We start from the raw sequence: 24,090 nt of genomic DNA, 5'->3' as shown, positions 1-24,090 counted from the left end.
GGAGATACTGCTGCCTGCTTCTCACTTTCAGGTGACATTGTAAATAAGAATAAGGTGTTCACAGGGCACTTTTGTAGCCAGCATTGAAAGATATCTGTGCGTCAGATATGCTAAACACTCGTATGCCCCTTCATGCTTCAGCCACCATTCCAGAGGCCATACTTCCATGCTGATAACGCTTGTTAAAAAAATAATGCATTAATTAAATTTGTGACTGAACTCCTTGGAGGAGAACTGGATGTCTCCTGCTTTGTTTTACCTGCATTCTGCCATATATTTCATGTTATAGCAGTCTCGGGTGATGACCCGGACATGTTGTTCATTTTAAGAACACTTTCACTTCAGATTTCACAAATCATAAAGAAGGTACCAATGTGAGATTGCTAAAAATAGCTACAGCACTCGACCCAAGATTTAAGAATGTGAAGTGCCTTCCAAAATCTGAGAGAAAGGACGTAGGGAGCATGCTTTCAGAAGTCTTAAAAGAGCAACACTCCAATGCAGAAACTACAGAACCCAAAGCACCAAAAAAGAAAATCAACCTTCTGCTGGTAGCATCTGACTCAGAAAATGAAAATGAACATGTGTTGGTCTGCACTGGTTTGGATGTTTTTTGAGCAGAACCCATCATCAACATGGCACATGTCCACTGGAATGGTGGCTGAAGCATGAGCCTCTAGCACATAAATATCTTGCGATGCTGGCTACAACAGTGCCGTGAGAACACCTGTTCTCAGTTTCAGGTCACACTGTAAACAAGAAGTGGGCAGCATTATCTTCTACAAATGTAAACAAACTTGTTTGTCTGAGCGATTTGGATGAACAAGAAGTAGGACTGAGTGGACTTGTAAGCTCTAAAATTTTACATTGTTTTATTTTTGAATGCAGTATTTTTGTACATAATTCTATATTTGTAAGTTCAACTTTCATGATAAAAAGATTGCATTACAGTACTTGTATTAGGTGAATTGAAAAATACTATTTCTTTTGTCTTTTTACAGTGGAAACACTTGTAATCAACAGTAAATATAAAATGAACGCTGTACACTTTGTATTCTGAGCTGTAATTGAAATCAATATATTTGAAAATGTAGAAGATAACCAAAAATATTTAAATAAATGGTATTCTATCATTGCTTTAACAGTGTAATTAATCACAATTAATTTTTTTTAATCACTTGACAGCCCTATTTATAAGCATACTCTCCACTCCGTTATAGAAGTCATTAGTCAAAGTGTTGAAAAGTATCAGGACAGACCCTTGAGGGACTCCACTAGATATGCCCTCCCAGTTTAACAGCAAACCATTGAAAACTACTCTGAGTATGGTCTTTCAACTGAGTATGCATCCATCTTAGAGTAATTTCACCTATAACATATTTCCCTAGTTTGCTTATCAGAATGTCGTGTGGGACTGTGTCAACACCTTACTAAAATCAAGATATTTCACATTCACTGCTTCCCCCATCCACTAAGCTAGTATCTCTGTCCAAGAAGGAAATTAGGTTGGTTAGGAATAATTTGTTCCTGACAATTCCATATTAGCTATTGATCATACCCTACTGTCCTCTAGGTATATTAAACAGTCAGTTTGTAAAATTTATTCCAGTATCTTTCCAGGTATTAAAGTTAGGCTGATTAGTTTATAACTCCTTGGATCTTCTTTATTCCTCTTTTTAAGGATAGGTACTATATATTTGCCCTTCTTCAGTCCTCCAGGACCTCACCGGTCCTCCATGACTTCTCGAAGATAATTGCTAATGGTGCTGAGATTGTTTTAGTTAGTTTCTTAGGTACCCTATGGTGAATTTCATCAGGCCCTGCGTTCTTGAATACACCCAACTTATCTAAATATTCCTTAATCTATTCTTTCACTCTTATTGTTAATGGTGTTGAATATCTGGTCACAATTAACCTTTTTAGTGAAGACAGAAGCAAAAATAGATGTTGAACACCTCAGCCTTCTTGATGTCATCCATTATTAACTCACATTCCCCGCTAAGTAGTGAACGTACGGTTTCCTTTGTCTCTCTCTTGCTCCTAATGTATTTATAGACCCTCCTCTTATTGCCTTTTATGTCCCTTACTAGGTGTTACTCATTTGGTGCCTTAACCTTTCTGATTTTGTCCCTACACACTCACACTATTGTTTTGTATTCATCAATACAGTTTGTCCATGTTTCCATTTTTGTAGGATTCCTTTTTTATCTTCAAGTCATTGAAGAGCTCCTGATAGGAAAAATAGTAAGAGATCATTATGGCTCTATCTTTCCTTCCTATCAGGACAGTTTGCAGCTGTGCCTTTAAAACTGTCTCTTTCAGAAACTGACAGCTCTACAATACAAAGTAGCTGAGTCCCCACTACATTATAAGCTCTCGAGCTTCAACTCTGATGGGCCAGCTAGCTGGATTTAAAGAACCACTTAACTCAAACTCAAGACTTATATGCATACAGAGGAATAAGATTAGGAGCAACACTCAAAATACAACTCAAGCTAACACTGCAGCAAAGACAAGCTATAAGAATTTCCCCAAGGTATAACAGACTAACAGAAAAAGCAATTAATTGCTTTGCAAGCTAGCCTGACTCTTGATTACTGCTTGTTTGAAGCACTTGGCATCATGGAATTCACTGACTTTCATAAAGACACAAGAGTGTGCATTCTAATTTACATGCTGATTCTGGACTTCTTCCCAATTAAACCCACAGTGGACCAAGTTCAGACCTGATGAAAGTGGGTGTATCTCCACTAAAATCAAAAGAATTACACTTGCTTAAACCTGCCTGAATTTGATCCTTTTCTTAAAAATACTAAAAAAGTTCACTTTCCAAAGGCTGAAAAACCTATACAAAAAACCTACAACCTTTCAAAAAACCCAACACTACCCAATTCAAGTAACATCAAGCATTATCAGACTTGTTAAAGTTCCCAAGACCTCAAGTTAGCAACAATGTAGTCATCAGTTTCTAGAACCATCTTTAGATTAATTTTCATTTCTGCTCTTCTCAGTTTTGTCCCATAAGTATTTCAAGACATTCGGGTGTTCCTTTCCTAAAATACCATTTTTCAGAGAGATACCATACACCTATGGGCCTTATCCAGGATCAGCAGCTAACTCCTTTCTCCTCAGACCAGATAAATTGGGATATTAGAAAACTGCTCAATTTTTTTTGTGTGCCACATACACAAGTATATCCATTGCTATAATTCTGATTGTGGTGCCTTTCCTATTGCTTGGTACAGATTTAGGTAAATGTCTTCTGTAATATATTTTAAATATATTGGTTCCTCTTTTGCATTTAAGCCAACTGAAACAGCAAGTGGCTCGTCATATACTCTTTCTTTAGGTATTCCAAGAAGTCAGATATTATGCAAACTTAACTTGTGTTTGATAAGTTTTGCTCTGTCTCAAAGCACTACGATTTTTAATACATGGTGTGTAAGACTTCATGCATTTTAGAACATAAACTTTTAACTGTTGAGCTTTAGCTCTACTAAAAGTCACATAGCCAATGCTTTACTCTGTCAGTTTTAACGTGGATTGATTCAAGTTGCTTAGGAGCCCTCACAATAAGATGCTGGCTGCAGAGCTTTGCCAGACACTTAAGCTGCATGATGGTATCTTGTCTCCATGACGCTGGCAAGAAAAAAATATTTGGTGAGAGGGACAATACCTAAAGGAAAATAAAGCTGATAAAACTCATCATAGTTGAAAAAACCTCCAAAGCCAGTGAGGAAGGCAAGAACCAGACACTAAAAGTCAAATCAAGGAAAGAATGAACAAACCTCTCAGCCAAGATTGTCTGAAACAGTTTTTCCTCCTATTCTTGTCCATCTTCACTCTCCTACCCCTCAAGCTACTTTTTCATAGTAAAAATGTCTGTTAACATCCACACCAATTTCAAAGTGATACACAATTAAAGTGTCTGGAATAAGTGACTACTTTCTCCCAAATAATGTGCATATAGCAAAAGAGAATGACGACAATATTGTTACACTGATGACAATATAATAAATGTTTTGTTAGCACTCATGTTAGCTGGTTTTATCAAGCTGTTGTCTGCTCCATGGATAAATTCCTTTAGTATCTGTTGGACAAAAACGTACGAATTTATTTAATACCAAAAGTTTGATACTTTTTCTACTTATAAACTAGGTAAACACCCTTGACTTGACAAATGTCATAAGGAAACAGCAAGTGAGAAAAGATATATTTACAGTACTGCATTAAGTAGTGAGTAAAGAATATCAGTTGTTATACTGACAGCAACAGCAAGGTATGGGTTGGGATGAACTGTCAGAGTCTTGTTAAGAGAACTGTAGAAAAACGATACTGCAGGGGTCAGCAACCTCTGGCACACGGCTCGCCAGGGTAAGCACCCTGGCAGGCCAGGCCAGTTTGTTTACCTGCCACGTCGGCACGTTTGGCCGATCGCAGCTCCCACTGACCAACGAGTTTGCTGTCCCAGGCCAATCGGGGTGGCAGGAAGCCGTGGCCAGCACATCCCTCACCCACGCCACTTTCCACTGCCCCCATTGGTCTGGACAGCGAACCGCGGCCAGTGGGAGCCGCGAGGGGCCAAACCTGCAGATGCGACAGGTGAACAAACTGGCCCAGCACGCTACGCTGCTTACCCTGGTGAGCTGCGAGCCAGAGGTTGCCAACCCCTGCAAAACTGTATGCTGATATCTACCTATTAACTTGGAGCTGATCCTACGTTTTATGTCAAATTGGATCAAAATAAAATATGATACCAAAGCAGGCCTACTTTAGTGTCAGCCTACAATTTTCACCTTTGTGTAAATTTTTTTTCAGGATAGTGGGGTTTCCAAGGGTTTGCCTCCACTCTGGGATGAATAGAGCAGCAGAAGTTTAGTTAGTGCTGAACAGAACAAGGAAGACAATACGGTATTCGCACCAGAGCAGCTTACAGTCTAAGTATCACCTTTAATGCTAGTTATAGGTTTGTGTTAATTTTTCTAAGGACCTTCTTGCCATGTGCATCTATATACTGAATTTATTTAAATTCATAGAGTAGATATTATGTCAAATGTGCTAGGAAACCTAGCTAATTTACCTCACCCAAGGCAATATTAAAAAAAGATTAAATGGGGGGGAAGGAGGCATAGAAATCATTAAGTGAACTTTACTATAGTCATCATTTGCAACTAGTGACTACTATATTATTGAAAGCACATGAATCAAGCTTGTTGTTTTACCCTTCTCTTCTTGGTTTTTATACTCACCTAAACCTTTTTGTCCAGGGTTTTTAGCAAAGGTAAAGGTAAACTGATAAAAATCTTTGAACTTTATTGGATCCTTTAGCTCCTGTTCCAATCTTGGCAGTAGAGCTTTCAGCTTGTCTGTGGTGTCACACCTGCCGCAGAAGAGATGACAATATTTGTATATAAACCATACAGAAACCATTTTAGAAAAGAAGTTTATAAATATTATAAAAACACAAATGAGTAACATTATTGTAAGATTCAATTACAAAATACTACTTTGGTTTACTTTACTAAACATTTAAGGGCGCTAAGCAGAAAGGTGGTTCTATACAAGCACCAAAAGTATACAGACGAGTAAGATTGAGCCATTTAGTTAGGGACGTTTTTCCCCCATAGATTTCAATAGCAGAATGGACCATCATCATCTAGACTGACCTCCTGCAAAACAGTGCAGAGATTCTCACCCAATAATCCTTGTATCCAGCCCAGAACTGCTGGTCGAGCTAAGAGCACAGCTTTTAGAAAGATGTCCCATCTTTGTTTAAAGACTCCAAGTGAGGGAGAATCTCCCACATCCCTAGGTAAGTTGTTTCAATGGTTGATTACCCTGACTGTAAAAATTTTACAGCTTATTTCTCATCTGAATTTATCTATCTTCAGCTTCAAGCCACTGGATCTCAAAATGCCCTTGTAGAGTGATGTAATCTATGGGAATAAGTAACAGTTTCCCAAACTGTGTTGCTGTGGATATCTTAAGTTACAAGTTGCTGTTTATTTTATTTCTTGGTGGTTATTAATACTTAAGACTACTTTTGCGAGTATATTTGTGCACATGTGTGTAAATTGATGGGTATGTGAATGCGTGCATGTGCGCACACCTCAGACTGCAGATTAGAGCTGATCAGAAAACTCTCTTAACTGGTTGAGCTGATGGACTAATGAACGCTCTTCTATCTTAAAAAAGACCACCAGAATCAAGTAAAACTTAAATAGAACTAACTGCAATCCTATTGAATTGTAATGTACTGTTTCTTTATTACTTTTATTGCTGTTCCACTAAGTGTGAGGTTTTTAAAATTTATGAAACCACACACCGTAGTCTATGTACACCATATGGGAATTTGTACTACATGTTAAGCTTGTGACCAATGTTAACTTTAGAAGACTTTTCAACCACTAAACTGAATCATCCACACTGTCACATTCCTTAATCAAAAACCAGGAAAAAGACGAGTCCGCCACCATGACCTGAAGGCCGGATTGGCAGACCAAGGTGGAGGAAAATTTCAGAATTGAGATACTTCTGCTTAAAGACAATAATATTGAGACATTGCCAGCTAAATTACTCAATTTGACCTCAGCTGACTCAGCGTCATATAGGAAGCATAAGGGTTTCTCAGGTAGCAAGGACACAAACCAAAAGACAGATTACTGGATGTAGCCAATACTATGAATTGAACCTGGAAACAAATTAAGAAGAACAGAGGAGTTGAAGCACATCTTGAATAGGGGAGAGGAACAGAGGAATAGGAGACGAAGACATCACCCCAGCTCCTACCTGCTCCCCAGCCCAATCCTGGGCACTGCTCCAGCCTATCTGGGTCCTGCCGTCACCTCTGCCTCCACATGAGTGCACACAATTACTACCGCTCCACTGGTGGAGGTGTGCCCTGCCCCCAGCTATTGCTTGAGCTGAGGGGGTGGCCAGAATCTGACTGACTCTCAGCTCCCAAACAAACAGTCAATAGGGAGAGAGCAACTGGAACTTGATGGCATGGGGCAGAGTCAGGCCTTGGCTACACTGGCGCTTTACAGCGCTGTAACTTTCTCGCTCAGGGGTATGAAAAAAACACCCCCCTGAGCGCAGCAAGTTACAGTGCTGTAAAGCGCTGGTGTAAATAGTGCCCCAACGCTGGGAGCGTGACTCCAAGCGCTGTAAACTAATCCCCTTGCGGAGGAAGGGTACCTGCAGCGCTAGGAGAGCTCTCTCCCAGCGCTGCGACCACACTCGCACTTCAAAGTGCTCCCGCGGCAGTGCTTTGGAGTTTCGAGTGTAGCCATGCCCTCAGAGGGGAAGCAGAGCTGAGCAAGGACAGAAACAGAGATAATCCCCTACAACATTTCTATTGCGGGAACTGTTTTGATAATTCGGCCGACAAATTTGCCTTAATTGAGAACTCAATGTAAAAAGTACATGAGAGTTCAGAAGATGTCATGATAACTTATAACAAAAAATGCTGATGGGAAAAGGTATGAAAGAGAGACAGGGAGAATTAGTCCAAACAAAAAGGCTACAGATATAACTCAAGGACTGCGTTAAGATTATTCTTGATAAACAAGAAAGTGTGGAACCAGAAATAAGTGAACCAAAATTGGTATGTCAGAAATTAGGTCTGACTGGTGGACAAAATGATGGGACAGGCTATATTGCTCATGATTCCTTTTCTGGGTCCTTAAAGAATGAGACTATATAGACAAAAACAGGCTACTAGAGCAAGCTCCATTACCATGGCTGCCACCCCCACCATCTTCTGAGATCCTATGCTTTGTCATCCTGATCCTGAGAGATGTTCTGACCAGAGGAGGTCAGAGATAGGGACCCAAATGACATTGGGATTCAGCTGGGGCCAATAGAGCTGACAAACACCACCTGAGATGTAATAGGATCAGACTAACAACAGCTCCAGCTCATCTCAACTAACCTCTTCTCTCTCCCCCAAAAGGATAGTTATTACCATCTTTGATACCTTCTAAGAGACTGTTAAACAACAGGGGTTTTCCTTCTAAAAGCTTTCTCCAGCTAAAGAGATAGGGAAAAAGAGATGCTGTTAAAATGAAAACCTTATTTAATACTTTAGATTTAAAATGCTTGAACTGTTTTTTCCTTTTTTCTTTTATCTTTAATAGAAAGTGTAAAGGATTTTTAATGATGTGTTTGCCATGCTACTAAACAGGCTGTGGTCTCTGTATAACAAACCCCAAATCTTGTTTAACACTGTTTAATGTTGGACAGTAACTGGGTTATGTTAACACCTTTGGCCCACATATACTACATTACACAACAAGGCACTAGCCATCACTGCCTTCTACCTCCACGCCACCCTCTCCCCATGGTTCCACCTCCTCTTGGCAACAATATAGTTTTCAGAGAATCACCTTAATAAATTTATTCTAGCTAAAATTGCCAGCAGGCAGGCAGCTTTTTTTTTTTTTATCAGCTGAAACCTCAAGAATAACTTTATTAGAGCACATTGATGAAATCTATTTTGAAGGTGAAAGACGCGGATAGTCATGGCAAAGATCACATCATGGAGAAATGGTCACAGCTGCCTTATGTAGTGCAGCTAAAATATCTTTGACTTTCAATTCACTCTGATAATGAGCAATCAGAGATTCAAACACTTCTTTATATCAAGAACTTCTTGTCTGAAGGGTAGGTCAACTCCCTAAAAAATGGAGACAGGTGCCCTACTCCAGATCAAGCCTCAATCATTTTCCTTTCATCTAAATCCTAATCTATGCCTACTGTTTGGAAAGCAGAGAGACTGCAGCACCTGGGTTCAACAAGAAAGGTGTCAAACCACCTATGATCAGCTTATCAATGGCCAGACAATGAGACTATTGGTCACCTACACACAAACAGCCTCACATATGTGTTGAGCAGAATTCTGTCTAAAACAGCTCTTGAGTGCAGAAGAGCAATACCACCAGGAAGAGGTGAAACCATTAAAGTCTGCTGGCAGGTTTAAAAAGAATCAGCATGAACACCTACTGCTGCCCCATGTTAGATGATCAAGCAATTATCCTATCAATCTCTAGCCAAAAGCAAGAATGAAAGGGATAAAATAAATAAGAGGACTTCATATGACATCAAAGTTTTTTCATTCCCTTTTTTCCACATCCATTTCTTACCCAAAAAGGAAAGCTTAGTAAGAGGTTAGGAACTGATGAGATCACAAGCAACAAATGGTTTCTTGAGCAGGAGCCTAATAAACACTCATGTTTTATAGAAGTTGGCACCTTATTAGTATCTTCCTGCAGCACAACAACCTCAAACCAACCTAAATTTTATTAGCAACAAGAATATGGGGTCAAGTCACAGGCCAAAGCTCTTCACGCACCTCTACAACAAATCTCAATTAGTGGAACTCAATGTGACCCTTCTGGGAGTGGATCAGTCAACAAGAGAAGAATGTATTTGATATATCTTTTCCATGCAACAGGTGTGTGTGTGTGGGGGGGGGCAGTCAAGTGATTAATCGCTCTGTTATAATAATAATATAATACCATTTATTTAAATGTTTTTGGATTTTTTCTACATTTTCAAATATATTGATTTCAATTACAACACAGAATACAAAGTGTTCAGTGTTCACTTTATTTTTATTTCAAATATTTGCACTATAACAAAAATAATAGTATTTTTCAATTCAATTTTTCAAGTACCGTAGTGCAATCTTATCAGGAAAGTTGAACTTACAAAATGTAGAATTATATACAGAAAATAACTATTATTTTTGAATGCAATGTAAAACTTTAGAGCCTAGAAGTCCACTAAGTCCTACTTCAGACAATCGCTCAGACAAACAAGTTTGATTACAATTTGCAGGACCACTGCTGCTGACCACTACTTGTTTAAAATGTCACCTGAAAGCAAGAACAGGCGTTTGCATGGCTGGCGGGCTCGAGCAACCCGCTGCCCAGTTTCCAGCCCCACCACCCAGGGCAGGTGGAGACCCAGCTCCCCACAGCTGCCAGTACGGCTTTCCCCAACCCGGCTCTGGCTACGGCAGCTTGGAGGCGCAACCCAGTCATGGTAAGAGCCAGGCAGGCAGCTGTGGGGAGCCACGGTGGACCCTCTACCTGCCCTGGGCATGGGGTCCAAGCAGCGTCCCTGCCCCCACCCCCGCAGGCCTCCTGCCCAGGGCAGGTGGTCCTCACAGCTGCCCGCCTGGCTCTTACTGTCAGAGCTCTGCGTGGATACAAAATTTGTATCCACATTCATGCTATCTGCAGAAATGGTCCACAGATATAAAGTGGATACCTGTGGTTTTGCAGGTCTCTAACCATTTCCACTACTGTTGCCCTAACTTCAACCCCAGATATCTCATCTCTCACAGGTTCTCAGGATACTAAAATGACCAGTACAGAGAACATCTAGAAAGATGGAGCTTATGTACTGCACAATTAGCAAACAAACATTTAGAGACAGCTAAGGCTGCAGTAAGATAAACCCCACCCATACAAAACCTTAAAAGTAGGATGGATACAAATTAGTTACAAAAAAAAAAAATCAGATTTTTTTGTTTAAATTACATATAGTTTTTTTAAGTAAACCATTTAAAACAGATAACTTATGTTAAGGCCTAACCTTATTACAAATTATTAAAATCATTTACATTAAATACAAAAATAATATTAAGCAGTGCATTTTTACTGCCATATTTTAAAGAAAGTCAGTCCACTGAATTGGTGGAAGTCATGGGCTAAGCCTCTGGAATCAGAGTTTGCTGAAGTGCTAAACTAGCTTTTGACAGCAGTAGCCTATTTGCAAGTGCAGAGAGTACATTTTCTCTATTTCAGTTTATTCACCTAGTTCAGTTCAATGACAAGTTCATTTAAAGTTGAGAAACCAATTGGGAGTTGAAAAAGAAGGAAAGCTTGCTATCCTCTTCCAATCTATGAATAAAAGCTACATGTAAGAGCATGAGGTCTACTAGTTCTAAAATTTTGAAGGACATAGTGGCCAGAAACAATCAATCAGTTCAATTCATTAACTACAGACAATACTTCCCTTCTTTAATAAATCAGTATATTTTAAATGCAAAACATGTCTGATAAGAAAAAAGCTATGTATCTAGCACAGTGGTTTTTCAAACTGCAGGTGGCGATGCAGTACTGAGTTGTGGAATGTAAGGCACTAGGGCCAGGTCCACACTACAGCGTTAAATCGATTTAAACAGCGTTAAATCGATTTAACGCTGTAACCGTCCACACTACAAGGCACTTAAAATCGATTTTAAGGGGTCTTAAAATCGATTTCTGTACTCCAGCTAAACGAAAGGAGTAACCCTAAAATCGATATTACTAAATCGATTTAGGGTTAGTGTGGACGGATATCGAAGTTATTGGTCCTATTCTTTTACTGAGCTACCCAGAGTGCACCGCTCTGAAAATCGATGGTACCCTGGGACCATGGACGCACACCACCGAAGTAATGTGCCCTAGTGTGGACGCGTAAAATCGATTTTATAAAACCTGTTTTATAAAATCGATTTTACTAATATCAATTTAAAGCTGTAGTGTGGACGTAGGCTAGGTCACAGTGGCTCTGGTCAGCAACGCTGACTGGGCTGTTAAAAATTCAATTGGCAGTGCTGCCCGGTTAGGGCATGCTAGTTCCTACCTGTTCTGACACAGCACTGTACCCTGGAAGCAGCCAGCAGTAGTTCCGGCTCCTAGGCCAGGTGGCAGCATGGGGCTCTGTGTGCTGCCCCCGCCCCAAAAACTGGCCAATGGGAACTGGGAGGGGAGGGGGGCAGCGCCAGCCGGTGGGAGCCATGTGGAGCTGCTTGTGCGCCTCTGCCTAGGAGCTGGACACAGCGCGGTTTGCAGTGCCAGGACAGGCAGGCAGCCTCCCTTAGCACCGCCGCTGCTTTGCTGACTGGGAGCTGCCTGAGGTAACTTCATGCTCCAATCCCCTGCACCAGTCCTGAGCCCCCCAAAACCTGGTGCCCCTTCCTGCACCCCAAACTCCTCATCCCCACCCTGCTCCAGAGCCTGCACTCCCAGCCCAGAGCCCTAAACCCCTCCTGCATCCTAACCCCCTACTCTAGCCCAGGACCCCCTCCCTCATCCTGAAACCCTCATTCCCAGCCCCACCCCACACGCTAACCCTCTGCCCCAGCCCTGAGCCCCTCATCCCCAGCTCCGTTGGGTCATGAGCATCAACAATTTTCTTCAACCGGGTCGCCAGAAAAGAAGTTTGAAAACCCACTGACCTAGCACATTGAAGGTAGTTTTATTTATTTATTTATTTTTAAATCCTGTTTTTGTGCATTTTAATTGAATTTGAGTATCCATCCACATAGAGGCTGAGACAAATCACAAGTAAAAAAATTAATCATCATCAGGTAAACAACAAATATATCATTCATCGTTTTCCAACAGAATAAAAAAGGGAACTTTAAGAATCTGAAAAAATGCAAGTTAAGCTACGCAACTGCTTAAATAAATGTGCACAGGCATAGTGTATCTTCCTGGTTAGCAAAAAGCAGAACAAATTTAGTGAAAAGGCTCTATTTCGTTCCAAATCAACTTGTTTTAATGGTTACCAACCTATAAGAATAAACCTTTCTTTAAGAAAATAACTGAAGTAAAAATGCAAAACACAATTAAAATAGATTATTTAAACCAAGGTTCCTACTTGCAGATTTAAATAGTTTTGATTTAAATCAATCCTTCCTGCTTAGAAAAATGGAAAAAATGTACACACTCTTTCCCACCTTCACATTGCTACAACAGTTTCTCTAAGGATTTCACTTCCACTTTTCAACTGACAGCCAAAAGCAATACATACTCCCTACTTCATCAAATATGCACTCAACACAAAGCCTTAACAGTGACCTCATATGCTTTTATATCAACAGATTAAAACATCGGACTATCACACATTCTATGCATTTGGGAAATTATTTTGCCTTTGTCCTACTCAAGTCAATGTTAAAGTTTTGCATTAAAGTGCCAGTTGGAAGCCTGGGCACACATTTTTGTGAACTTGAAAGGGTGATGGTTCATGGCTGCCATCTTGCCCAAAACCAGGCATTGAACAGATGACCTTCAGAACTAAAAGTATGCTTGTGTTAAAGAGCTGGGCTCTCAGAGTTGTCACAGACTTGCATCCACAGGTCAACATACACACTGACCAAGGTGACACAAGCAAAATGTGTAACAAATTACTGAAATGTGAAATGTCTATTTTGGCAATTCACATCATAGTTTACAAATCATAGTTTTCGAAGTACAAAATCGGTGGTAAAGTGGTCACGTGAATCCTGGATTCTATCATTGGTTCTGGGAGGCGCGTTGTGTATAGCAGTTACTGATAGGATAACGAAAACTGATTGTCACTCTGAAAGGCAGTGAATAAGACTGGATTTTGTCATGTTGGAGACCTAGGTTCTATGTCTGTAATGACTTTGCACAAGCCCAACTAACTTGAAAGGGGAGAGGTAAGAAGAAGTGTGTTCAGTAGCTCTTCCCTTTCTCCCAGGCTGGGGGTTCATAGTTTCAATCAATAATAAGGGGATTTAAACAAAAGTTAGCAGAAATGAGATTTCAACTCTTGAACTATTCACTTCCATTACTGGGCATCCCTAAAATCAATCAGACAGGCAAAGCAGGCTAATTAGAAAGGATCACTACTGCCATCACTATCTAAGTCAGTAATTATGGGAAAGGAAATCAAGAAAAAGTGCATAATGCTTCAGTGAAATTTTGGTAAAACTCAGAAGCACACATTATACAAATGAGCTATAGTCACATTCAGAAGTGTAGCTTCTTAAAACTCGTTGCTTATTTTACTATATTTAGCTTTGCAGAGGCAACACAGTCATGAAAGCATGAGCTGGAGTCTACTGTAGCTTATTTATCTTCAAAATGGTCAGCTAAATTTGAGTTGCAAAAATTTCATCCCACTGGAACATTCAGCTACTACAGTGATAGATGCTTCTGAAATGAAAACAGTTACTAGTAGCGCTGAGGGAAACTGCAGGAATACAGCTCAACTTAAAATTCCAGGTTTAATGAGACAAATATTTTAAATTTGCAGTTTGAGCAAATCGGCAATGGAAGCCACTGAGTAAAAAATGAATATGGAACCACACCATAACACTTTTCACAAAATCATTTTTCAGACTACATAACAAATTTACCTAATTGGAGTGGCAATATAGTATAGTGTAAAGGTCACTGAATTGGGAGTCAAAAGACCTGGATTCTGTTCCCAGCCATGCCAATGACATGCTATGTAATCTTCAGCAAGCCATTTCATCTCTGTTTCTGATTACATTTTGCTTACGCTGTAAGCTCTCTGGAAACAGGTACTGTCTTTTTATTATGTGTTTGTGCTGTGCCTACCACAATGGGGCTCTGGTCCATGACTGGGATTCCTAGGTGCTACCTTATACAAATAACTACAGCTGGAGTTCTTAAGTTTAATGTCACGGAAATATTTATTTTACTCTAATTAGACCATTAGCAGATGTTTAGAATGTTGCTATTGCAGCATTCTAGCAAAAATACTAACTTCTGGGATTCATGGTCCATAAAGGTGGAATAAAGAGAAAACACTTCACAGAACTGGGTACAGCAACTATCATACAAATAATCAGGAAAGACATATGGTGAAAGAAAAAATAAGAGGAAGCTGAAATATAGAAGTATTTTCCTACTAGCTATAGTGAGTGAGGAAATGGCCAAGCAGACAAATTAGACTTAAGATGAGATGTGAAAAGCCATTATTAAGATAAATACCCAGAACAAGTGAACAAAAATGTACAAACAAACTTAGAAGAAGGTGACAGGGAGAATGTAGACTGGAGAAGTGGAGACTGGATAGTAGGTCAATTCAGTCTAAATTAAGGGTAGCGCGGAGCAAATCCCTGGAATGTTTTAAAAAGCTTGACGTCTGATCCAGTTTTCCATTGACTTCAGTGGGAGCTGGCTTAGGCCCTAAAAAGTTTTGAACTACACAGAAAACTGATACACTCACCCCAACTCTGTCATGCCATCTACAAATTCCTTTTTACTGAATTCACATTGAGTGGCTGCCCTGAACTTCCATGCTATGACCAAGACGCTGATACTGGCAGGGTCCAGGCTTAAATCATCACAAAACTGCTGGATTCCATCAATACCAATTTTATTTTCATCCTGTGGGTCTGCAGTCAAAAATATAAGTAGTATTACAAAACATATTAAAAACTTTCCTATAGACTAATGATCTGAACAGTTTTGATATGCTGCAGTGCAGAAGCTATTGTATGAGTACTTCTCAAATATATTCATTCTTAATTAGGACAGCAATTTGAACTCTAGTCTATTTCAAAAAGTGAGTTAAAAGGTTTATCTTCCAAAGACCCCCAGCCAATTTTTGTGAGTTTTTAAAATTATTTTTAAAAATAATAATTACCCCTTAGATATTTTTTCCTTCTCCCCATTGCTGTGTGAAAGACCCACAAAAACAATAGGTGGAACTGCCTAACTGTAGTGAGGAAATACTGAAATTGATTATACCCAGACTGCTATAAAATGTACAAGTCGATAAGGCATTTACTGGTTAGAATCCTACAACAGGTGAAGGAGAAACACCAAATTTAGCTACAGATTCTTTTTCCTGGTAGTGATATATGAAAAGGGAAGAACTTAAATTTCAGAGCCCAGGGTTAATTTGGGAGGCTGGAAGTGAGGGATTTTTTTTGGTTTGTTTATTTTAAATACTTGCAGAGTGACCAAATCAATGAGACACAATGTTTATTTAGTGCCTAGCACAGCAGGCCTCAACCTGGATGAGGCCATTCAGCACCACTGTGACATACATAACTGTTTAATAATAAGCGGTTACCACTTAGGATAGAACCACACACTGTAATTGCCAGTGTCAGTTTATGTCATAACCATAATTATAAACATTTAATATGGAGAACTAAATCTAACAAAAAACCTCAAACAAACAAAACCATCAAACAAATCCTTCATCAAAATTATATTGGATTTTTAATTAGTCTGACCCTAAGAAATGATTAAAAAGAAGCAGTTACTGTATTATACAGGCCTGTCAGCTATTTTATTTTGCTACAGAATACCAATTACACTATAATGCAGGATTCTCTTAAAAATGTACTATGGTTACACACACATAAGTAGTATCTTCAAAGTTACCCTTCTATTTTTCATATACAACATGTACTACTCAAAATACAGAACTGTTTTCCCCAAATTTAGATGCAACAAGTCATAAGTCTTTCTTTACTTACAACAGCTTATTATATTACAGCTACAGTTAAAATGCAACTGAAAATATTCTTTTAAGTTTGATATTTTGGATAACTAATTGGTATAGACTTCAACTGTTCAGGCCTTTATTAGACCCTGATCCTGCAATCTGATCAGACTGCAAGATCAGGGCCTTAATATGCAGCTTCACTTTAGCATCACTTTGGTTTCCCAGAGGTTTCTGAACGACTAAAGATTAAAAGTAGCCAATAATTAAATAAGGACTTGACGCAGCAGTTACTACTTGTTTATCTTTCTCCCGGGTGTAATTCCATTGAAATCGATAGAACTAAGTGTTGGAGGAAAGAGTAAAGCTATCTAGTGTGTTGTAAGAATCAGGCTCCAAAAGAATATCTTGATTTATTAAATTTTAAAATTATTCTTATAATATTTGCAGTGAAATTTTGTCTCCAGTGAAGTCAATGGTAAAACTCCCACTGGCTTCAAAGAAGACAAGATCTCACTCTTAGTGTTATTATTCACAATATCTGGGCAACTGAGGGAATAATAAAAATGAACATGCATTGATCTGATTTGGATGTTATTCATTAAATAAGCAAAAAACAAGTAGGAAAGGATAGTACAGTTGGACAATGAAAGATGTGTCATCTCACATTTCAAACATGATGCCATCTACACATTTTTCTTTAGGTTCTATAAACAAACCCTTTCTACGGGCTTAAAAAGAAACCCTGGCCAGGCAGCTAAGGTACAAAGTTTAGTTTCTGTTTAACACACAAAAAAAAAGATGTTTAAAAATACTAATGTGAATAGAAATGCTTTCATGATGAATTTTTCCCTTATTAATTTATCTGAAAATTTGTTTAGATGTCCTTACAGGCTTTTCAGTCCTAACAACGTTGCAATATTGTGCTGATGCATGTAAACAACAAAACTGACTAGAATATTTTCTTTCAACAAACTGAAATGAAATAGAAAAGTAAGCAGCACAAATAATGAAAGATAAATAAGATTCATAAAATTCCTTCAGTATTCAAGTATAGGTAACAGTTCAGAATTTATATATTTGCTTCCTTTAAAATTGGCAAACAAAAGCCAAGAAAAAAGACCAATATAAATAAAAGCAAAATTAAACCAAGTAAGTGGTTTAGTAAACTTCTACAAGTACACACAAATGTTCCAGTTTTGCCTCAATTTCTGTGCTCCTACAACTCAATGCAACCTTACGTTTTAAAATGAAATTTTGAAGATCATCTGTCTGTAATATGGAACAAGCCTTTATGGTGTTTAAAACCTTCAAAATAGTGTAGTTATTAATAAGAAAGAGACTAATGTACATGCAAAGCAATTCTGGCAAAAATCATAACCATATAGTAGGTTTAAAAAGGATTCAGACTAGACAAAAGTCTGATCAAATAGCCATTTCAAAAAATGTCTAGATGAAGATTTAGATTTAAGCAACAGATAGTAATGATTCAGAGCTGCTTCATTCTATTTAATAAACATTTACATGCATTAATATAAAATATTAACATTTCAAAAGGAGCTCTTACACTGGATCACGTCAATTCTTACACTTCCATGGCCATTTTTTCCCCTTTTATTTTTCCTCTTCTTTTAAACACTACCATAAAATAAAAAAAGAAATGGAAAATAAAACACAACTCCACCTTTAATTCACTTCCTTGTGAGTATGTTTTTCCTAGCATATCTAAACAGCAGGTGATCTGGCATATCATTTATGATGTAATATGCAAGCACAAAGGGTAAATTAAGGATGGAGTTTCAACCTTAATTCTGAGTTTCCTTGCTTGATAGTGTTATCAGACCCTTTCTTGTGGCTGAAAGTGTTCTTGTGTTTTAAAATAAAAGACTACCCCCTTTTATCTCAACTATACTTGAACATTTAATAGAGAAATTAGTCATAATTTTACCATGCAACGTAATATCACATACCAAAATTCCTTAACAGACTTTATGGACAAGGGATCAAATACTATGCATAATGTGCTTGTACACAGCCATGGTCAAGTCCATAAGTAACTGATTTTAGTCCATTTTTTTCTAACTTCATATGCAGTCCTTCCTATGGTTAAGGTGATTTATACTTTATAAAACAAAATTTTGGATTTCCATAGTGAACATAAGGCATGCAAGAAGAAGAAAAAAAGAGCCTTACATTCCAGAAAACCTATTACAGCTACACACAAATCGAAAATTAAAAGTAGGATATTGCTTTAGCAGTCTTAAAAGATGTTATCAGTGGCAAAAAAGTAAAGTAGAAACATAATTAAAATGAAATAGTTAAAAGACTGATCCTTACCTTTGTACCTGTTATACAATTGTTCTAATTTCTTTCTGTCTACTGAATTTTTCATGGATTCTTTGTAGTACAAGTCTGGGTTCTGGAAGTAGTTGTCTGTTGCCACTTCTAGTTTCCACTCATTCTGCATTAAGCAATATATAGCAGTCCTTTCACCAGCCTGGGTAAATGCCATAAACTGGCGGACCTTGTCCTTCTGAGACGATTTAAGCTTATGCTTTGGGATGCAAAAGAAGCAGGAAAGCCAATGAAGCTAATCCAGAAGTTTGTTTCAGCATTCTACTACTAGTGCCTATCTTCTAAAGGGGTTTAGTTTTCTTGGCGTGTGACAAGTTTCACTTCAGAATTAAAGGAAGACAAGGCCTTGCTCTTCTGCAGTTAAAAAGACAGCACTTCTTGAAACTGAAATGACAGCATCTGTATGTACATTTTAGTAGCAAATATTCTGGCAACAATAAATTCAAATTTGTGTTCCTGCTCACGTACACACGACTGTTTTGTACAAGTTGTTTGATCTCCAGGTATTTCCCATTAAATTCAGAATTATTTGGTTAAAAACTCTAAAATACTACTGTTATGACATTTGGGTCTATTTGCTGAAAATAAGTCTACGATTAATGATAAAATACATTTCAAAGGTATGAGTCATACAAAAAAAATCAGAGATTCTGTAAATAAAGGCCTTGAGGAATATCTGAAAAGTTTAACCGTTGACTTAAGATTTTTCCTAATTAATTTCTAGTGCTAGTGAACAATAGTGTTTTCCAGTTGATTATTTAAGGCAGTTAAAGATACAAAGCGCTTTTCAATTTTACCACTGGGAACTTGTTCACCGTTGCTTTCAGAAAAAGTGAGGTCAAAAGAAAATAAAATTGATAAAGAAGCCAACCAAAAGATTCACTCAATAGTATAAGTTTACAAAAAGTTTTTGTAAATCTAATCAAAAGCTTTAATATGTTCTGACAATAGAAGAGATGTTTATTTTAACCAATTACATCGGTTATTTTTATTTAGTAGAAAATAGGATTTATAGGAACCATGAAATGTTTTTCTTGATGGCAATGAGCTGCGGCAAACCATAGATCTACGTTCCCAGGGGATACTTCTGGAGAATATAGGAGTAGAGGGAAAGAGGTTTGAAAGAGAGCAAAAATCTGCTACCAATGTGTTTTACCATTATTCTCTGCTGTATATAAAGTAACTTTTAAAAAAAATCAAACTCTCTTTGAGTTTCAATACATCTCTTTTACTCATCCTAGTTAGCACAAGTTATGTTTCTGGGTAGATATCTAAGTTATCTGGGTAAACACTTCATAATTTGCTCACCCTAGTATTTAACAACAGTGTAAAGTGACGCATTGACTTGCTAATACCTGATGAACAAGCTTTTATAACATATTCTACTGCACATCACTGTTTCATGTTCAATGTGACACTATAGTTTAAATATACATACATCTTTTATCTCTTTTACACATTCTACATACAGTCATATCATTAAAAGATTATTGCAGATGATAAGACAAGAAGTGCATCATATGCACAAGATAGAAACTTTGTTCTTTCCTTCATAAACTTATTTTCTAAATATTGAAAAAATACAGAAAAGAATACTCATAAAATGGGAACAACTTTATAGCCACAGAAATAAATGCAATTGATTTTTCAAAGGAAATGTTAAATTATCTTCGTTTTTTCCCTACTGGAGATACTGTGTACATCTATTTATATTTTTAAAAATCCTAAATTTTCCTTGAAGTAGAAATATAAGAAATAGTTCTACAATAAAATCTTGTACATTTAAACAAGAGTCTTTCTAGTTACAATTAATTTAGTGTTGGGTGACTTCACAATAGGAATCTGTAAAAGAACTTTTAGTTGTCATGGTTGTTAGAGACAATGTGGGTGAGGTAATATCTTTTATTAGACCGACTTCTGGTGGTGAAAGATACAAGCTTTCATCACTAGAAGTTGGTCCAATAAAAAAAATATTACCTCACCCATCTTGTGTCTCTAATATCCTGGGACAACATGGCTACAACACTGCAAACTAAAAGTTGTGTCATATATATAAGGTCTACAAACTTCAAGTAACCTGTCTCTTTTCTGCTTCAAAAGGACAGAGATGGAAAAGAAGATCATTCACTTCACCTCTCTGCCAATGCAGAATTGTTCTTCAAAACACAGTTTTAAGTCCCATTTAAATTACATACATACAGATTTTTTATTTTTAAAAAAGATACATAGAAATCATTTTTTCTAGCATGGCTTCTTTCTAAATGATTGCAACATAGTATGTATATTTTGTAATAGGTCACAATGAGGTGAAATACTTTAAGTACTCTGACTTGAAAAATATAATCTGCCACATCACCGCCAAAATTCTAAAAATTGTTAAAATATGTCACCTATTTAAAACAGATGTTGCAAGATGAGGCCTAATTTGGACTCTTTCAAAATAGTTTTGATCACCTTTCAATTAATTGTAAACTCCTGTTACTTTTCTGGGCTTTCCAATTATGTACTTGCACAGTAGGGATGGCCTTGGAATGTTGCTCAGTGGGACATAAACAAGCTTTCTTTTGCATGAACATATATTTCCCCTATATTCAGTCAAATATTTATTCCAATAACAATCTATATATGCATTTCTATTTTGCCAATCATAGTCACATCTAGGTGCCCAAATACAATTTAAGCTTTGCTATTATCCTGATAGGACTGTTCCCCAGTGCAGTGGATTTGTACCGGCTAGGCTGACTTTCTCTGGGGACTATGGTGGGCTAGAATAAAACTTGCCAGCTCAACTACTGGAGCCTCTCCTGAGGAAAGTGGCAATACCCTTCTTTGACAACGATTTATGGAGTCATGGTTGTGATTTCAGTTAGGGCTGAAAGAGGGTTTACATATCACGGATGATTTTTCGTTCTCGTCTAACTTTCTTTCCTTACAAAACAACACCACCGAGCAAGTCCGTGAGGAACGAGGGTGAACGAACCACTCCAAGTGATTGTTTTAGCTCCTCTGGAGCTCCCTAAACCACCTTCCCCAAGCCCAGCACAGACACGTGCAGCACAAACGCAACACACCCCATAAGCCGACTTAAATGCTCCCTCCCCGCCCCACCTCCAACAGGGAGCTCCTCGCTGCTTCCCAGGGCCCTGCAAACTCCCAACCCCCGAAACCTCTGCAGCCCAACTCCGCTGGGGGCGGCGGCCGGGGCGGGCCCCACCCCCCAAAAAAGACGGATACCGGGACAGGGGGAGGGAGGGACTCGGCTCCAGCCTCCTGCCCTGGAAGCCCAAAGCCCAAAAAAGGGCAAGTACATGCCGCTGCTCCCAGGCTCAGCTCTCAAAATACCCACAGCCTCGCTCCGCCCCCAGTTCCCCGGGACCCTCACTACCCCCCCTGCCCTGGCGGGGCCCTCCCTCCCCGCGCTCTGCGTCCTTCTCCCTCCGGCCCCCCGCCCGGTGACCTTCCCTCCGCCGACCCCGGCAACAGGAAACATGGCTCCGCGCTGGCCTGGCCAGGGCCGCGGCGCTGGGATGGGGAGACGGGGGGGCATTTTCCCACCTACCATCTTATCCCCGGCGCTTTGACCAACTTCACTGCCCAGCGCCGCTGCCTCCTGCGCAGGCGCGCACCGGTTCTCCTCAGCCACCTATCGCTGAGCGGCGCCGGCAAGCGGGCCCTGGGCCCCGGCCGCCTCTCTGGGAGCGGCAGTCCCCGCCTCGTCGCCGCGCCACAGGCACTGAGAAGTCGGCGCCCGACTGGAGGGGTACAGAGGACTACATCTCCCATGATGCACCGGGCCGTCGAGACCAGACTGTTACCCACAGAGCACTGCGCCGGCGAGTCGGGACTACATTTCCCAGAGGGGACTGCGAGCTAGGAACTACAAATCCCATGTGACATTGTGCTTAAAGGAGCCGTATCTGCACTAAGCAACCGGCACTAAGGAAGGTAGCGTCTTGGCAGCTGGCGGTGTTGTCATTTCTCACCAGGGGCTGTTGAGTCGGGCGCCCAATAGGAGCAGGGATAACGGCACGCGGCACCACCCCAGCTCCCTGGGAGCGGCCGCCCCCTCTGGGCTGGCCTCGCCTGCGGCTCCTCCCGCTGCTGGTGAGCCGGACGGATGGAGGTAGCGGCAGCCGGAGCCTGAAGCGGCCACCTCGCCCCAACCCGGCCGCCGCCCTGAGGTAGGAGCGGGCCGGGCCGGGCCGGTTACTCCTGCGCCGGGAGGGCGGAAGGGGGGTGACCCGGATCCTGCAGCTGCGGGCGGGTTCCCTGCCCTTACCGGGCTCCGGGCCGAGCCCCTCGCAAGTGACAGCGAAAAGCGGCGCTGCTGGGCCGGGACAGGCCGATGGGCGCAGCCGGCCAAGTGGGGGCATCCCGCTCTGGAGAGACTCCGACACGCACAGCCCGTGTTCCCCTCGCCGCCCCTCCCGTCCCGGGTCAGCCCCCCACCCCGCGGGGGCCGTGAGCCGCACACAGCACAGCTCCCCTCTGCCCCAGAGACACCGTCAGAGAGACAGCACAGCTCCCCCACCGAGAGACCGTGACACGCACAGAACAGCTCCCCCCCCCCCGACACGTGTCCTCCCGAGAGACTGTGAGGTGCACACCTTCCCCTCCCGCCCCCCGAGGTAAGTGCTGCCTGGCGGGAGGCCGCACCCCAGCCCTGATCCTCCTCCTGGAGCCAGCACCTCGAACTATCTCCTGCACCCAAGCCCCTGCCCCAGCCCTGACCCCTTCCCAGAGCTTGCACCCCTCACCTCCTCCTGCACCCCAACCCCCTGCTCCAGCCCTGATCCTCCTCCCAGAGCCACCACCGCCTACCCCTTCCTGCACCCCAACACTCTGTCCTAGTACGGAGCCCCCTTCCACACTGTGAACCCCTTGATCCCAGCCCAGAGCCTGCACCTCCTCCTGAACCCTAAATCCTTACCCCAGCCTGGTGAAAGTGAGTGAGGGTGGGGGAGATGGAGTGAGCAGGGTGAGGTTTTGGTGAAAGGGCGGGGTAGATCTTGGGTTGTCCTTACATTCAAAAAGTGATCTTGGGCAAAAAAGCTTAGAGACCACTGTTGTAATGGAAAACCACAAACTTTTGCTCCTTTCCTTATCTCGAGAGAAACTGTGTAGGTGTCATAAACAGATAGCTAAGGGTTAATGTTCTTTTACCTGGAAAGGAGTAACCTGAAACATCTGACCAGAGGACCAATCGGGAAACAAGACTTTTTCAAATCTGGGTGGAGGGAAGTTTGTGTCTGAGTTCTTTGTTTTTTGTCTTCTGCCTGTAATCTCTCGGCTATGAGAGGATTTTTCTGCCTCCTGCTTTTCTAATCTTCTGTTTCCAAGTTGTAAGTACAAAGATAGGTTTGGTTTTTTTTGTATTTACATGTGTGTAGTTGCTGGAATGTGTTAAATTGTATTCTTTGTGGATAAGGCTGTTTATTCATATTTCTTTTAAGCAATTGACCCTGTATTTGTCACCTTAATACAGAGAGACCATTTTTATGT

General features: G+C 40.4%; 2 protein-coding genes across 8 annotated transcripts in view; one reads left to right on the top strand and one right to left on the bottom strand.

Annotated features, from left to right (window-relative positions):
* Positions 1–22,228, bottom strand: part of DCUN1D2 (defective in cullin neddylation 1 domain containing 2) — a 58,411-nt gene extending 36,183 nt beyond the window's left edge. For 2 of the 5 annotated variants that reach the window (XM_050951345.1, XM_050951382.1), the window contains exons 1-4: positions 22,148–22,228; positions 18,571–18,787; positions 15,004–15,172; positions 5,250–5,380 (exon numbers count right to left, since the gene is read on the bottom strand). In XM_050951345.1, coding sequence (XP_050807302.1) covers positions 5,250–5,380; positions 15,004–15,172; positions 18,571–18,787; positions 22,148–22,150 — 520 coding nt within the window. In that variant the 5' untranslated portion in view covers positions 22,151–22,228. Of the gene's footprint in view, positions 1–5,249; positions 5,381–15,003; positions 15,173–18,570; positions 18,988–22,147 lie in introns of all 5 variants that reach the window. The other 3 variants (XM_050951354.1, XM_050951374.1, XM_050951364.1) reach the window with 3 other exon arrangements.
* Positions 22,229–22,495: 267 nt separating this feature from the next.
* The window catches only part of TMCO3 (transmembrane and coiled-coil domains 3), a 65,139-nt gene continuing 63,544 nt past the window's right edge, over positions 22,496–24,090 (top strand). Inside the window, exon 1 of one of the 3 annotated variants that reach the window (XR_007773753.1) lies at positions 22,496–22,769. The gene's annotated coding sequence lies outside the window, so the exon portion shown is untranslated. Of the gene's footprint in view, positions 22,770–23,059; positions 23,217–24,090 lie in introns of those variants that run through there. The other 2 variants (XM_050948544.1, XM_050948557.1) reach the window with 2 other exon arrangements.

The sequence above is a fragment of the Gopherus flavomarginatus genome, chromosome 1, assembly GCF_025201925.1.
Source record: "Gopherus flavomarginatus isolate rGopFla2 chromosome 1, rGopFla2.mat.asm, whole genome shotgun sequence".
Taxonomy (NCBI): Eukaryota; Metazoa; Chordata; order Testudines; family Testudinidae; genus Gopherus; species Gopherus flavomarginatus.
The sequence above is the reverse complement of the archived record's forward strand: the minus strand, read 5'-3'. Positions and strand labels throughout refer to the sequence as shown.